The 16,964-nt window shown below is 40.7% G+C and overlaps 1 protein-coding gene across 8 annotated transcripts; it reads left to right on the forward strand.

Annotated features, from left to right (window-relative positions):
* The first annotated feature begins 340 nt into the window (after positions 1–340).
* Positions 341–15,548, forward strand: OSGIN2 (oxidative stress induced growth inhibitor family member 2). Of its 8 annotated transcripts, XM_085572314.1 has the most exons (8): positions 1,506–1,669; positions 2,439–2,492; positions 3,879–3,968; positions 4,452–4,606; positions 9,095–9,231; positions 10,822–11,013; positions 11,686–11,777; positions 13,735–15,548. In XM_085572314.1, the coding sequence occupies exons 4-8, from the start codon at positions 4,540–4,542 to the stop codon at positions 14,780–14,782; spliced, it is 1,536 nt and encodes a 511-aa protein (XP_085428440.1). In that variant the 5' UTR covers positions 1,506–1,669; positions 2,439–2,492; positions 3,879–3,968; positions 4,452–4,539; the 3' UTR covers positions 14,783–15,548. The 8 variants fall into 8 exon arrangements, with proteins under 8 accessions (XP_085428442.1, XP_021398862.1, XP_085428440.1 ...); XM_021543187.4 differs by lacking the exons at positions 1,506–1,669; positions 2,439–2,492 and adding an exon at positions 346–495; XM_085572313.1 differs by lacking the exon at positions 2,439–2,492 and having other exon boundaries at positions 3,821–3,968.
* The last annotated feature ends 1,416 nt before the right edge of the window (positions 15,549–16,964 follow it).

The raw sequence follows: 16,964 nt of genomic DNA on the forward strand, positions 1-16,964 counted from the left end.
GAGCAGAGGCTTAGGAAGCTGGGACTCTTAAGACTGTGGAAGAGGAACAGTTGGAGGGATCCTTAATCTATAAAAGGGAGGGGATGAAGAAGACAACTGGAAAATGGGAGGGAACTCAGTGGTTCCCTGGGAAAGAATGAGTCAATGGGCACAAACTGAAAGACAAGAAAATCCACTTTTTCATTGTCAGAGTGGTCAAACACCTGAGCAGGTTGCTCAGGGAGGTCATGAATCTCCATCCTTGGAGATACTCAAAACTCACCTGGCCTTGGTTTTGGGCAGCTGGCTCAGGATGGCCCTGCCTGGGCGGGGGGTTGGACTGGATGACCTCCTGAGCTCCTGCCAACCACAGTCACTGAGATGGGTGTGACTAGGGAAGGAATGCTTTCTCCCCAGATTGCCACTCCTGCAAAATATTTATAAGACACAATTCAAAGCAACTAACTCGCTCATATATGAAGCCTTGCTCCCGAACAGGTGGCTGTTAGTCAAAAGGTATGTCGAAAAATTTTTAATTGTTTGATTTCTGTCAATTTCTTCATGCGCGTCTCATGAGAAACCCGATGGGGCACAGCAGGATGCTGCGAGCCAGGATCATCAGTGTCAGTCCGGGTCCCAGCCCGGTGTCAGTCCGGGTCCCGGCCCGGTGTCAGTGCGGGTCCCAGCCCGGTGTCAGTCCGGGTCCCAGCCCGGTGTCAGTGCGGGTCCCAGCCCGGTGTCAGTGCGGGCCCCCAGCCCGGTGTCAGTGCGGGTCCCAGCCCGGTGTCAGTCCCGGGCCCCAGCCCGGTGTCAGTCCGGGTCCCGGCCCGGTGTCAGTCCCGGTCCCCAGCCCGCTGTCAGTCCGGGTCCCCAGCCCGGTGTCAGTGCGGGTCCCAGCCCGGTGTCAGTCCCGGGCCCCAGCCCGGTGTCTGTCCGGGTCCCCAGCCCGGTGTCAGTGCGGGTCCCAGCCCGGTGTCAGTGCGGGTCCCAGCCCGGTGTCAGTGCGGGTCCCCAGCCCGGTGTCAGTCCGGGTCCCAGCCCGCTGTCAGTCCGGGTCCCAGCCCGGTGTCAGTGCGGGTCCCAGCCCGGTGTCAGTGCGGGCCCCCAGCCCGGTGTCAGTGCGGGTCCCCAGCCCGGTGTCAGTCCCCTGGAACGGCACACGCCTCGCGGGGCCGCGGAGCTGCCTCGCGCTGCTGCGCCGCCTCCCACCCGCCCCAAGCCCGTGCCGGGCCGGGGCTGTCCGCGCCGGGCCGGGGCTGCCCGCGCCGGGCCGGGGCTGCCCGCGCCGGGCCGGGGCTGCCCGCGCCGGGCCGGGGCTGCCCGCCCTCCCCGGGGGAGGCGGCGCATCCCGCATCTTCCTGCGGGAGCGGGGCCGCGGGGCCGCGGCAGCCCAGCAGGGGAAAGCGGTACTCTCCTCCCCGCTCTCTCCGCGTCTCTGCTCTCCTCCTTTCTGCTCAAGCCGCTCGTCCCTCCTCCTCCCTGCCGGTGCTGGCGGCGGCTCCTCCTCCCGTGTGACCCGGTGCCGCATGTGAGCGGGGAGGAGGGACGGCGCGGCGCGGTCCCACAGTGGCGGCGGCAGGAGGAGGAGCGGGAGCCGGCGTGCGGAGTCTCCCGCAGCCTCATCGCTGGGCCCCGCCGGCGCTCCCATGCCCGTGTGGTGCTGCCGCTGCTCCCTGGCCGGTCACTTCAGGTGAGGCGGCGGCGGGGCCGGCGGGGCGGCGCGGGAGCCGGGCCGCGGGCGGCGCCGGGGCGGCGCGGGCAGGACGGGGATCCCGGCGGGGCCGCGGCCTCCGCGGGGCTGCGGCGGCGAGCGCGGCGCTGCCCGGCCCCGCACGGCCCCGCCGGGGACGGATGGCGGCGGCGGGGCCCGGGCGGGCGCGCCGTGACCTTGGGCAGCGCAGCCGGGCCGGGGGCAGCCCGCGCCCGCCGATGCTCGGTGCCGCTGCGGGGCTCGCAGCGCCGCACCGCCCGGGATGCCGGCCCCGCGGGCACCGCTCCGCCCGCTGAGCTGAACGAAATCCGACAGTCTGGCAGCGGTAAATTCTCTTCTCGAAGTGTCAGGTTGAGAACAAATTCAGATTCCTTTTATATAACGGGTTTTCTGTTAACCGCCTACCACAGTCCGTTTCTTTCTTTTTTTTTTTTTTATTTTTTCTTTTTTTCCCCCTAACAGTACGCAGTGTATTCTAGCATCTTTCAAAACGGCTGCTTGAAAAACGTATTTATTTTAATAACTTGCAACAAATTACGAGTTGTTATAAAATTATTATTATTATTATTAGCTTTTTCAAATGGAAGAAGAACTGTTATGTGTATGTTGCGTTTTGTTTGCATATGTTTAGAATCTGGGCGGCGATTGACAGAATGTAACTCCCCAGGTTATTTGAGTGACCAATATAAGATAAATTAGGCACTAGTGTTGGAACTGACTCATCTTGTGCCCACTTACATGTCTGCAGGATTAGAGCCGTAGGTGATTGTGCCAAGTCCCCACCACTGCAAAGCTGTCTACTGTAAGTTTTATCAAGGTGAAAACTGCTGGTACTTGGTGGCTTTCAGTGATGCTCAGAGGTTAGAAAGGTGATGGCCCCTAACTTCAGATCTTGCTGGGTCTGGTATGATGTTCTTGCAAAGGAAGAACATGCTGCTAACAACACTCCTTCGTATGCACTGCATTTTGTGTGCAGGTATTCTTGTGCAAAGAATGAGAAACTGTACATTGTGTGCAGAATAAGAAACTGCACATTGTGTGCAAAATCACTAGTGTGGTAATTTGTAATACACTAAGCTGCATAAAAGCAACATTTTTCTTGTTAAAAGATTCTTCTGTAGCCTACAGCATTGTGCATATATCTCTTAAAAGAAGTTTTGAAATGTTTCCTTTGGTTTTATGTTCCATCAAGCACAGCAAGTATAGTAAAGTCACACTAAAGCATGCCTGCTCCCCTTAAGCCTGTCTTTTGCAAAACATAAGGTAGTATTGACTTAGTCAACTTTGAGCAAAGGCTGGAAAATAAAATAGTCTACCTGCTCCTTTCTAAAAGCAGAGGTGAAAAAATCAGTATGATAATTAGATATCCCCTCTCTGACTCCTTGTTTTCATCTAGTTCATGCTGTTTGGGGGTTAGGTGTCTGCAAGAACTAATGTGCAGATGTAATGAAACAGTAAGCAAGTAATTTGCTTTTTTTTTTTTTTCCTCTTGTACTGCAGGGAATAGTGATATCAAGTACTTTCCAAAATAAATGCAACCTCAGAATAGCTCCCCACCCTTTTTAACAATGCCATCAGAGAGATGAGTTACAGATCGTGCTACTGCTGTTGTTACTGCACAGCTCTGTCTCCAGTTTACTTCAGACTTCCCCACAGAGGAAAGGCTTTTGAAACAGAATCTTGGGTGCTGTGGGAGTTGAGGGAGTATGTGGTTTACATGGCTTCTTGAAGGCCCTGGGAATTGGATCAGTGTCTTACAGTTTTGATCCTGTGTAGAAAATAATTGCTGAAATGCTAGAATAGCTTTAAGATATGCAAAGTCTTAGGAAATAGACAAGAGTGCTTTTATTTATTTTTTATAATTAACCATGTTTATAAAGAGAAAATTTTTTAGAAATTTTTCTATAAAAATATCCCCATGTTGGTACCGGTATTTTTGGTTAAAAATTGGTTGTCCTTACTTTACAAAAGACTTGACAAAATGACTGCAGTAACAGACTTTTTAATTTGACCCTGTCTTTCTAGCTAGACTGATAGTTTCTGTGCTTCTTCAATCACCTGGAAAGGTTTCAGAAAGGACTCCTAAATAATTAAATAGAAAACATTACAAGACAAGTCTTTGTATTTTAGAAGCACATCTACACAGTGAAGAGTTAGAAGAGAAACTTAAGTGTATATATATGTCTAGGGCATAAAGGGATCACTTCACAAGGATCCATCCTCACACAACTGCCAGCTTTAACCAGCCTCACTTCTCTCTGAATGGAAATTTGTTGAGGTAAGTCCTGTGTGCTGCTCAGCCAGCAGGAAGGGATTTGAATGCTGCTGCTCTACCTTAGCTGCTCTTTCAGGCTTTGTCTGGCCTTAATGTTGCTAATTGGCTAGGCAGTGTGTATCTCCTGATTTGATAAGGATAATGAGGAATGAGTTCTACTGTGTGTGGGATCAAAATAATGCTTGTGGCTATACTTTGGCTTTGTATAAACTGAGATTAGAAATCTGCACTTCTGCAGAGCCATCTGTGCCTCTTTGTTATCCTTCTGTAGACTTGCTGGGAGAAAGTAGACTTTTAAAAAATCTTCTGTTAGAAAAGCTGTGCTGAAAAGTAAAATTGTGTAGATACATATCTGTTTTGGTCTTGATTTTGCCAGTTTCATACCTTTTAAAGTAAAACATCAAAAGTGACTATTTTTCAAGAGGCTGTTCTGACAACAGTTCACTGTTTCATTTTAGTTTTCTCCCATCTGTCTTTCTTAATTAGAACTTACAGCAGCACTGAAACCGAAGGACAGCTTTTGGATTCCTTTGTTCAGTACTTTGGTGATAGCCTTGGGAGGAAGATTAAAAGAATGCCTTTAATTGAAGAAACTGTTCTGCCTGGGGACTCCCTTCTTACTCTTCCAGTAGTAATAATAGGTGAGTTTTTTGCCTTTTTAAAGATTCACTGCCATTGCCTTTGTAGACCTGCTGCATGAAATAATTTATCAATAAACAACTAATGCTTAGAATCCTTACAGTGAAGATCTTTATTAGAGTAATAAAGTTGTTATAATTAACAACAGTAGCATTACATTATGTTAAGGGACTTGTTGGAGTATATTTGAATTTAAATTGTGCTTTGAAAAAATCAGCTGTGTTATTTGGCAGCAGATATGGGAGTATTAATGGAAGAACTGTATTGATTCTGGTGTTGATAACATAGGGTTTGATTAATGAGATACGTCTATTTCTGTATGCATGGAGGTTGTCAGTGGTACACCCGTAGAAATCTGGGGTCATGTGGATGAGTGAAAAGCATAATGTATGCTCTGTGTTGGTTAGGTGCTAACCTCTCATTAATTGCTTTTTTTTCTGTTGCATCCATCACTAATATCTAAATATTCTCCTTTCTTTTCCAAAACTAATCCAGCTCAATTCAGCTAGTTTAAAATAACAAATTGTAGTCTTGATTGAACACTTTACATACTTGTAAAATGACAGGATAACAGAGGGAGGAGGCTTATAGGTACACAACTTAATTGAGAGTGCCAGCATAATGCACCAAGGTTTTTCAACAACAGCTGGTCACCAGCTCATTATTGCCCTGACTTCATGAGTGGATAAAGAAAAGATTTGAAGTAAAGGGTTTTCAATAATCTAGTCCAAAGTTGTTGGGACTAGAGCAAGTACCTACCTGCAAACAAGCAAAGATTTTGGAGATCTATGTTGCAAAATAAATGTGTTCACAGTATCTCCACAACTTTGAAAAGCCAGTGTTTGTACAGTGCCTTTTCTCAAAGCTCTCTTTATGATAGTTTAAAATAGTGCTCATAGAACAGACTTAGGTGTATGTGACAGACATAAATCACTTCATGAGTTCTGCATCATGGTTGAAGTGAATGGTATCCTGGCATTTTGTCAACCTTAGTATAGGTTTCTCATATGGTTTATGATTCAGTTTCCACTGTTTTGTTTTGCAAATATGTGTTATGCAAATACCTGTGCTCAATGCTTAGTTTGTCTAGAGCACTTTTCTAGGTGCTGACACCAAACACAGCTGCATTGACCACTTCTCCATCATCCAAATGCTTCTTCACAGATATATTTGAGACACCTTGCAAGCTGATGTTCTCCACTGGCAGCCTATTATCACTGAAGAGCCTTGAAAGGGATCTAAAATTATTTGATAATGTAGTAGAGGAGTATGGAAATAATTGTCATTCCCTCTGCCCCTCCATGTATGAACACACTCTCTACTGGTTTAATAACTTTTTTGCAATACCTGTGTTGGGAAGAAACAGATATATTCCATCAGGGTTGAACAATTTCATGCTGAAACTCTTAAGTTTAGAACATATTCTGTGCTAAACATTTTTATCTTCTGCACTAGTTTTGATCATTACTATGTGGAATGTTGTCACTTCCTTTCCAAATAACAAGGCTGTCATGATACTTGAAGTTGAGTATTTGCTTTAAATTTAGACATATAATGTAAAGATGATAGTACTATTTGCTATTGATCAAGAGAAGATTTTGCTGTTATTCAAACAAACTTCTAACTGCTTCTTAAATGAACAGAGCCATGGAGTTTCAGATTATATTAACTGTACAACTAAAGTTTGTGTAATAGTAGTGTCTTCTAATTGCAGTCAGAGGTCTTATTGAAGGTGGTCTTATTGCACCGTGTGTAAATAAAAAACAAATTTTGTCATTTCAAAGTATTTTTTTCTCTTTTTCCCAAAAATTTTCTAAGAAAACTGTAGCAAGTCTAATGGCAGACCTTGCAGCTGAACCTTCACCCTGTGTGTTCTTAACAGCATATCGTCAAGGGATTTCCTTTCCCTCGGATTCAGTCTGCTTAAAGAATAGGAGCTGGGTTTGGATCAGCTCTCTCGATGGTCCCAGAAAAGTTCAAGGAACTCAGTGACAGTAATTCACCTTAATGTCACAGAATGACAAGGTTGGAAGAGACCTTCAAGATCATTGAGTCCAACCCATGCCCTAGCACCTCAACTAAACCATGGCACTGAGTGCCAGTCTTGTTTTAAACACATCCAGGGATGGTGACTCCACCACTTCCCCGGGCAGACCATTCCAGTACTTTATCACTCTTTCCATGATACCACTTTTTACTGATATCCAACCTATATTTCCCTTGGTGCAGCTTGAGACTGTGACCTCTGGTTCTGTCAGTTGCTGCCTGGAGAAAGAGACAAACCCCCACCTGACTAAAACCACCCTTCAGGAAGTTGTAGAGAATGATAAGGTCACCCCTGAGTCTCCTCTTCTCCAGGCTGAACACCCCCAGCTCCCTCAGCTGCTCCTCACAGGACTTGTGCTCCAAGCCCCTCACCAGCTTCGCTGCTCTCCTCTGGACGTGCTCAAGCATCTCAACGTCCTTCCCAAACTGAGGGGCCAGAACTGGACACAGCACTCAAGGTGCAGCCTCACCAGTGCCGAGTACAGGGGAAGGATGACCTCCCTGCTCCTGCTGGCCACACCATTCCTGATACAGGCCAGGATGCCTTCTTGGCCACAAGGACTGCTGGACTTCACCTCAACAAATTTCCATTCAGAGAGAAGTGAAGCTGGTTAAAGTTGGCAGTGGTGTGAAGATGGAGCCTTGTGAAGTGATCCATTTAAGCCCTAGACATAACCCATCCATCCCATCCTCAGTAATTTCCTTGGCTCTTGCCAGTCGTTTGGGTGACATTTGTTAACCATTTAGTTCTTGTAGCCTTATCCAGTAGGAGTGATTATTAACATGACATCCTTGGCTATGGCACATATTTTCCTCCTTCCACTGTGGATGAGCTTTCTTTATATCCCAGCGAGAAAATAAAGCTATCTGTGCACTTGTATAAACATAAAAAATTCTTTACTGCAAATGGGTGACAGGAGGGGCTTGCATCTTCTTTAAGCTTTAAATTCCTGGACTGAAGCATATCTAGCTATCTTATGTTGTGGGAGGGCAGAACAGTGTGAGAGTAAGGAAGAACTTTGTCTTTAGGTTCTTTAGATGATTTCCTGTAGCTCATGGCTGTGACCAGTTTATGTACACAGCATTATAATAAAGTATGGGCTATTCTGCCACTGGAGTCCAGGTGAGTATAGCCTGGTGAAAGAGGAAAAAGAGATCCAATGTATGAAGAAACTGGGAATGAACAGGGCCTCAGCGAAGTAATGAGGGATTTAGTACTGAGGAATCAGAAAAGGGAGACAGGCATTGGAGAAATGGGATTGTTAACAGGTGATGAAAATAGTGTGTGCAAAGGTGATGGGGAAAAGTAAATGACCTGTGAATTCTTGACATTAAGAGAAGAAATGGTTAGAAGTAAGAACAAACATCCAACAATGCCTGCTATATTAAAGTATAAATGAATTAGTAACTTAAAACCAGACTTGCATAGTGAGTGCTAAATACCATGTATCCAAACAAAGACAAAGTACTGACAAGTGGCTCATTAGGAAAACTCTGTGTTTTTCATTCAGTTAATGAGTAAGAGGAGCTATAGAAATAACAACATATAGCCACATCTTTAAATTTTGTATCATAGCACATACAATTCTTACTTAGCTTTCTGTAACTTGATGTCTGACTTTCCAACACGAATGTTACTTCTGTATCTGCATGTGATAAATATGGTCCCCTACTTTAATGCTAGTCAAATAAATAGAAATATTTACATTATGGTAATGTTTTGGTCCCATATATCTCATACTTTTAATAACATTTTAAAAATAATTGTCTATTAAAATTGCAGCAATACACATATACAAATTGAAAATGCTACAAAGCTGGTAAAAGTGTTTGACTTCACACTCTCCCTGAGTAATGAATGTGGCCTTACATGAGTTTCTTGTTCTCATCCACTTACCCACAGGTCTGTGGTCACTTTGCTTTTATGTTGCTGCTTTGCAGCGTCTATAACTTCTCATCTGACTTTCAGCCTTAAGCTTTCTGCTTGTCTCTTCCCTTTATTTTATGGACAGACCTGAAGAACATATAATCCAGATTGTCTTTCTGCTCTGAGATGTACAGTGCCTGTGGGAATGCAAAGTTGTAAGATGGAAATTATATTCAGCTATCACTGTGACTGACAGGCAGACCATTATCTGTCAGGCCAGTTTCACACAATAATGAATTTGACATAGTAAATTAGGGAACTTCTTTATATCCATTTGGCTTCCTGGTGTAAAAGTCACGCATTTGTTTCTCTTTAACTGAAAAAAATTTTGCTCTGTTCATTTGGAGGATGGTCCTATAAAAAGCTTTATTTTACTGCAAAGTTTACAAGCTGCTTTGAAATCAAGACAATCTGGCATTATACTACTTCAGTATTATTTTGTTGCTGTATATTTAGTGATTAACAAACTGTAGGTTATAAACATTTTTACTAAAGCAGTACATTTTTTCTTTAATAGGAAATGGACCTTCAGGAATTTGCCTTTCTTACCTGCTCTCTGGATACAGGCCTTATTTGTCTCCTGAAGCTATACATCCAAACCCCATCTTACATACAAAATTAGAAGAAGCTCGACATCTTTCCATTGTTGACCAAGTAAGCTTTGGTTGCCTTCTTGTCTAGCTCTTTTCCTACTGTGAGCATTAGTGCCTTAATAAGTTATTTTGTTATTCTGTTAATTTAAATAGAATCAACTCATGACCATTAGATCCAAACCTAGGCTGTGTAGTGTTGTTTGTGGATCTTGAAGGCCTTTAGTTTGTTATGTTTTTTTGGTTTTACAGTCTGCTCTTTGTTGTGTTCTTACTACTTGCCAGGAGTGATTAAGCAGGACTTAGTCAGTGGCTGATGCAGGAATTCCAGTTGTCGTATCCTGGGATGTTTGGGCACTATCACCAGGGAACACGTGCTACTAACATACATAAAGTACACATAGTTCAGGTTAAAATATTCTTAAATACTAAAATTCCTACTAAGGGGACATATATCCTCTATAAACACAATCCATTTTTCTTTTTGGAACAGTATGCATTCTTCAGTGTTTTTGTTGTAATGATAGTTGTTAGCCATGTATACGCCCAATTTTTCTGTCTGATTTGATTAGTTAAATCTTCTCCAACATTTTTCTTTCCAGTTGTCCATTGGTTTGCCATGTTAACACTGTTTTTCACTCACCTCACTGTACTCCTGAGGGATTACTGACAATGTTATCACTGTATTGCCTTTGTGACTAATTTATTTGAAATACAAACATGGATTTATATTTGTAGGGGGTAAATAAGAGTTTGTTTGGCTTTGGATTTTGGAGGGTGTTTTTGTTTCAGTGCTGTGCTATTTGCATGTGATGTTTACCCTAGGTCTCAAGGGCTTTTTCTTTTGCAGGAGAGTAAATTGCCTAACTTTTGGCTGCAGGTGTTTCATGTACTTCATCCTCTCCCAGTCCCCTGATATTTTGCCTGATTAGGAAGCTAAGCTGTACTGACTTTTTCAGCAAAAATTGGTCTTATGTCCAGTTCTTTCTTCAAATCTCTAGTTTCTCTTCAAATATCTGCTATTATATGATTTTTGCAATCATTACAATTTTTAGAACAAGACTGGTTAATTGATGCTGAAATGTGAATTTTACAAAGTTCTAGAATATTTTCTCAACATTATCTGGTGTGTAAAACAATCTTAATTTTACTTTTTAAAGATAATGCTTATTTTATCTTTATTATTTTAAGATATAGTACAGTTAGTCTTGGAACCAGCTAAGAGCTGTCCAAAGAGCCTTTTCTACTTGATGTTTAAAGCTTAATGTTTTTATATTCTAATTTTGCTTTATCAAAATGGGACTCTTAGAAATATTAGCTATCCTTTGTTAAAAGCAGTCTTCTGTCTATAAATGTAGGTGTTACTAAGTTGCTCTGATCTCTATTTGTCCACATGCTTCTTTGTTCTACAGATACTGACTTGCCCCAGAAATACTGTAATTAGCATGTAATTTTTAAATGGGTGCAATGTACTATTCAGAGTTACAAAGAACTGAATCATAGCAGTTATTTCTGAAAAGTGTTTTGATTGAATCTCTACATTAAATACCTTTACCTAAAAGGCAATTTGAATTATGTTTTCTGTTGCAATTCAACTTCTACACATCAGAATAGCATGACGAACATTAAAAGTTTTATATTTGTCATCCTTCAGGATCTGGAGTATCTGTCAGAAGGCCTGGAAGGACGCTCCTCAAACCCAGTTGCAGTGCTTTTTGATACGTTGCTTCACCCTGATGCTGACTTTGGCTATGACTACCCACCTGTTCTGCACTGGAAGTTAGAACAACATAATTATATTCCCCACATAGTGCTTGGGAAAGGACCACCTGGTGGGGCTTGGCATGTGAGTAAAAATTTCATCATCTCACTCCTAGAGTAACTTGATAATTCTGTACTTTGGGATTTTTCTTACTGCCTTACCCTAGGGCTGTTTTAGATGGTAGTGCCAATTGCAGTTTCAGCTGTTCATTAGCAAAACCCAAGTAAGTGTGGTATATGAGAAAGGAAGGAGGAAGCTGCCCTTTACTTGGGGGTTTATGACCATGAGTGCTGTCTTATATTACCAGGTTTTTTGCTAGCTCACATTTAATGAATTATAATGAAGAGTATTTTCTATAACTTTTTTTTCTCGTTTGCATTGTTTTCAGGTACTTTTATACACAATCTTAAATTTTGGTGTCTTTATATGATGTTGCTTTCACATGTTTTGTGTTTCCTTCCTCTTTTGTATTTCAAATAACTTGCTTTTAGTGTCCCTTTCACATGCTCTCTCTTCACCTTCTTTATTAGTTCATATGGTTGCTTGTTATCTAAGTGTAACACAGAAATAGTTCAGTTCTTCATTTAATGTCCTGGTTTTATGTTGTATTTTGGTATTTTGTTGCTCTAAATGCATACAATGAGAACAGCTTCACTGGTTTTTACATTTGATTTTTTTTTAATTTACATTTTACATTTGAATTGAAATTTGAATTTGAAATGTGTCTGATCATGCATCTTCATGTTTTCTCCATAGTCCATGGAGGGCTCTATGCTAACCATCAGCTTTGGAGACTGGATGGAATTGCCTGGCCTCAGCTTTAAGGAGTGGGCAGCTAGCAAACGCAGGTAAAGATACTGCAGAATCCACTTGGGAATCCTAGTGGCTATAAAAATACAGATAAATGGAAAATATTCAAACTTCACTGTTCACAGGAGGGCTTCTTGTTTAGTTTATTAAATTGCCTGATGGGACTGGAAATTCTTCTGCTGTGTGTACTCTGATGGAAAAAAAACTTGACAATGGCCAGGCAGAATAACTGCTGGTGAGTGCACTGAAAGAAAACATACAGGCAGCAGTGTGTTCCAGCAGCACTTCAGGAAGAGGCTGAAACTTGCTGAAAGGAGTTCTGATCAGAGGTGAGGGAAGATGGAGGAATCCACTGAGGGAGGCGTTGCAAGTTCCTCTTTCAACACCCATGCAGCTGAAGTTGCTGCGCACACAAGCTTTCTTGCAATTCAGGAAGTTATATATTTCAGCATTTGCTTTTACAGGCACAGCTGCAGCATCTGAAATTATGAATTTTAATTTTAAGAGAATAATTCAGTATCTCTCTGTTAATTTGTAGCAATAAGTTTCTTGAAAAAACTTGAGAAGAAAAGTTACTCTTGTGCAAGTTCACTGGTTTTACTTCAGTTCATAAAGGTCTGTGTCAGCAAATGAACCTAGGAACACTCTACATGAGCTTTTTCTAAAATTTTAATTTTTTTTTTTACTTTGTTTTAGGAAAATTAAAGGAAATTGGTTTTGTACCATGTATGAGAAAAGAAGAAGTACAGTTACTTGAGCATATGTCTTTAAGGGCAGACTGTTATTTCTTTCAGGGCAACCCTTGAAGTGAGGAAACTGTAGCTGTGTTCTTTAATCCTTTTCTTAGATAACCACAGCAATCTTGCCTCCTTATTAACTGAAATCCTGCTTATTATCTGAAGCTATGTATTACAGTTTTCAACTATGGTAAAACCAGAAATGCTGACCTGTTATTCTACAATTAAACAAGCTTATATAAAAGGATTGGTGATAATGTAAAATTTTAGTTATGTAGAATAGTTTCCTAAGTTTCCTTGCAAGAGGTGTCACACTGTCACATTAGTCTCTTCAATAAATATCTCATGAGGATTTTCAGAGTAGTAAGTTGATCATTTAAAAGAACATGTGGTAATATCTTGTTAGTCTAAGAAAATGAGTAGCCTGATTACTTGTAAATATGGTTTAAGTGTAATTTAATGGCAATCCTGATGTTCAATACAGTTTGTTTTGCCTTCTTCCTGGAGCTTACTTCTAAAGAAGCGGAAAAATTCATGCAGCTGTTCCAAATAATTACACTGTCAGCTATTTTTCTTATAAATGAGACTGCAATAATCACGAGAAAAGCATAGGTGTAATAGCAGGGTTGCAGGGCAAAAATGTTTTTTATTGAATGCTTGAACCTCACAATTCTGTTTACATAGTTGCATTAACACTCTGTATCATGTTTGCTTTGCTCATTCATGTGACATGGAACTACTTCATTTGATACTTAGTGAACTTAACCGTACCCAAGGGAGAGGTCTTTTGTAAAGTATAATGAATACTTGGTTCCAGTAACATATTGAACGTAGAGTTTCAAAGTTAGCACTTAACTATGACATTTAATTAATTAGATTGTAAGTAAGTGTATTCTCACTGGGTACAAGTTTAGCCAGTACTGTATTGTTGATAGCTGGAATGTTAAACTTTGTAAAACACTTCCATATGGAGCTGCTGTGATACTCCAGAGCTCTCTTACACCTAATTTGTTAATCACCATAGCAATTTACATTGTATAAAGATTTAAAACTATATTTAAGAAGTTAGCTGGTCTTGTGTATCAGGAAACAAGAGAATAAATAAATCAAAGGCCATTAAAGATGCTGAACTCAGTGTCATTTACACTGAGCAGATTAAGTCCTCATAAATTTGACCTGTCATGTGGTATGTCAGATCTGATTTTTAAATTACCAATAAGGTCTATTTATTAATTGGAACCATTCCATTTTCTTTCAGAAATATAAAGAGTGATCGAGTAATGCCAGAGGAAATAGCTTGTTATTATAAACACTATGTTAAAGTCATGGGCCTCCAAAAGAATTTCAGAGACAATGTTTACATAACATCAGTATCCAGGCTTTACCGAGAAAAGGATGATGAAGATAGAAGTCACCAAAATGAAGATATTAAAACACAGCATTCGGAAATTGAAGATGGACAGAAATCACTTATTAAGAGAAACTGGGAAGTCAGAGGTTATCAGCGAGCAACAGATGGCTCTCATGTGCCCTTCTGCCTCTTTGCTGAGAATGTGGCTCTTGCAACTGGAACCTTTGATTCTCCTGGCCGACTGCAAGTTGAGGGAGAAGACTTTCCTTTTGTCCTCCATTCCATGTCTGACTTCGGAGCTGCAATCAGCAAAGGAAAGTTACGTGGGAAGGCAGACCCTGTGTTGATTGTGGGTGCTGGACTAACAGCAGCTGATGCAGTACTATGTGCCTATAACAACAACATCCCAGTAGTCCATGTATTTCGTAGAAGAGTTACTGACACAAGCCTAATTTTCAAACAGTTACCTAAAAAGCTTTACCCTGAATACCATAAGGTCTATCATATGATGTGTACTCAGTCTCATACCATGGACTCTAATCAACATTCTGCTTACACTAGTTTCCCTGAACACAATGTACTTTCCTTCAAGCCTGAGATGAAATGTGTTCTTCAGAGTGCCTCTGGACTGAAGAAAATCTTGAAGTTTTCTGTAGCTTTAGTTCTGATAGGTTCTCACCCAAATCTTTTCTTTTTAAAGGACCAAGGACATAGCATAGGTCATCACTCTAATCAGCCCATCACATGCAAGGGGAATCCTATAGAGATTGATCCATATACTTATGAATGCACTAAAGAAGCCAACCTCTTTGCTTTAGGGCCTCTGGTGGGAGACAACTTTGTACGGTTTTTAAAAGGAGGTGCACTGGGCATTGCACGGTGCTTGGCAATAAGACAAAAGAAGAAACATGAATTGATTGAAAGTGGGGATGGAGGAGGTGATGGGGTACCATAAATGAGACATTAGAAACTCTCACATCCAGGATTACAAATGTAGTCTTAACAGAAAACTCACTGGCACCAAAAGTTGATAGCAGTCATATTTCTGTTGTGTACAAGTAACTTGCGCTTGTATTGCTTGGTAAAGGATGCTGATATTACGATACTTCACTCTTTAAAACATAAAAAAATGATCTGCTATTTCAACTGATCTCAACTGGAATTGCTTCCAGATAAACAGAAAATGAGACTAACTTCTCTTGGCCTGCCTGTCTGTCATCTCTTGCTCAATTACAAGAGCAGACTTCATCTGTGAAAGGCAATACCTACCAGAGTGGTTTTACGTTTTCATGTCAAATGCGACAAGAATACTCTTACCATGAAATTGAAATAACTTCTAAAAGCAGAAATCTTGTTTAGTACAAAGTGATTCTTTGTCCTAAAGCAAATTTGGAGCCTTCTGCTTGAAACAAAGATTTTAATTATTTGTCACAGTAATACTTGGAATGAGCACTTAGTAAAATGGTTTCTTCTATAAGAAGGACTTCTGTAAGCAAGAAGTATCCCTCAAGTTTTAAATTATCCTGGTAATTGGAATAGAAGAATAAGCATTCCCATTTAGTCTTTACTGATTTGACACAATCCATTAATGTTTCTTCACACTATGCCTAGACTTGGGTGAGTGCACAAAGACTAACATGAGGTTTTCCCCTACAGTGATATGTAAATTTCTGAGAAAATGCATTAACATAAACAATAAAGTACTGATGTAAGTGCTCTTATTACAGTGTCAATATCATGAATATCTAGTGTACTACTGAAAAATTAGGTACATGAGAAAATTAAGGGGTTTTTGCTTCCAAGCTCAGGAAGACTGAATGGGATCACTTGGCTGATGAAGGTGGGGTGGGTGATAGATATTCTCATCTCCCATTTGACCAAAAATTGGTTCTCTTTTTTCTTCTAGAGCAGCACATGATAGTAAAATATTTTAGCCTGCAGTTTTTGAAACTTAAGAACGGCTTATATCTTACAGACACCTAAAAAACAAACCAATCTCAAAACTAATATGCAATAGTTCCTTTAAATCTTAAAACTTTTAATGAAAGACAAAGACTTAACTTGTACCTACCTCTGAATCCAAGTTTCATCTTTCTGCTCCATAATGTAAGACCTAGATATCATTTGCTGTGTTTTGCATTAGTTAGTTCAACTAAACACACTAGTAGGATATTTACCAGCATGAGGTTAAGTTAGGAAAGTGAATTCCCAGAACTCCCAATAGACAAGTGATTGGCTTTAACTGTTTCTTTACCAAATGTTTTAATTCGGGTCCAATATGATGGAAAAAGTGTAATTTTTCAGTTTGGGGTTTTTTGTGTTAAAGAATGCTGTGTTAGTTTCAAATATTCTGTTTGTGTGATTAAAAATCTCCATATTGAACTTCAGCAGATTTTAAAAAGGAAGTCAGGCTTTGTGCAACTGATAGTGGTTGCTGGTTTCCCAGCTGTCTTAACTTTCATAAATGGTAGATAGCTGTATTCAATAAATGCCTGTTTTCTCTGCCTACTGAATTACAGGGTTCTGTGGCTACTTCAAGTCCTTATGCATCTGAGTAAATTGCTCAGAATTTGGACATAGAAGTTGAAAAGCTAAAGAATGCAAGAATTAAAATTACTATTTTCAGTGGAAGTCCAAAATAATTTATGAAATTATACCACTGCTAAGAATAAATTTTAGTCTAGAGACGCTTAAGAGCATAAACACAAACAAAGGAGCATTTCAATCAATTTCTGCTTTAGCCATACATTGTCAGTACTAGTTAAGGTACTTTTTTATACTGATATTGAGCTGATTTTAATTCCAATAAAATCTAAGCTTGTTTTCTTCATATTTTAATTGAGATTCTACAATTTATCTTCTCTGGAAGAAACTCTGTATATAGCAACCAATTTAAACCTCTGATACCTAATAATTGTAACTGTTATAAATGCTAAATACTTTATTATAGAATTGTATTTCAGTTTAGTTATTGAGAATACATCTGCACTGGGATTAAATTCCTGCAGCTTTGTATCAATATAACTGATACAACATATGGCATGTTACTGCTTTTTAATTTGTCACAGGAGACATTTAAAATGCCAGGAGAAAAAAAACAAACAAAAAACAAAACAAAAACAAAAACAAAAACAAAA

This window comes from Lonchura striata, chromosome 2 (assembly GCF_050655825.1).
Source record: "Lonchura striata isolate lonStrDom1 chromosome 2, ASM5065582v1, whole genome shotgun sequence".
Classification (NCBI taxonomy): domain Eukaryota; kingdom Metazoa; phylum Chordata; class Aves; order Passeriformes; family Estrildidae; genus Lonchura; species Lonchura striata.

What these genes read in the sequence shown, in the direction of transcription:
- OSGIN2 (XM_021543184.4), top strand. Translation starts at nt 1,626, where the DNA reads ATGCCCGTGTGGTGCTGCCGCTGCTCCCTGGCCGGTCACTTCAG. An exon ending in ATCTTTCCATTGTTGACCAA is followed by an intron (nt 9,232 to 10,821) that starts GTAAGCTTTGGT and finishes GTCATCCTTCAG; the next exon opens with GATCTGGAGTATCTGTCAGA. An exon ending in TGGGCAGCTAGCAAACGCAG is followed by an intron (nt 11,778 to 13,734) that starts GTAAAGATACTG and finishes ATTTTCTTTCAG; the next exon opens with AAATATAAAGAGTGATCGAG.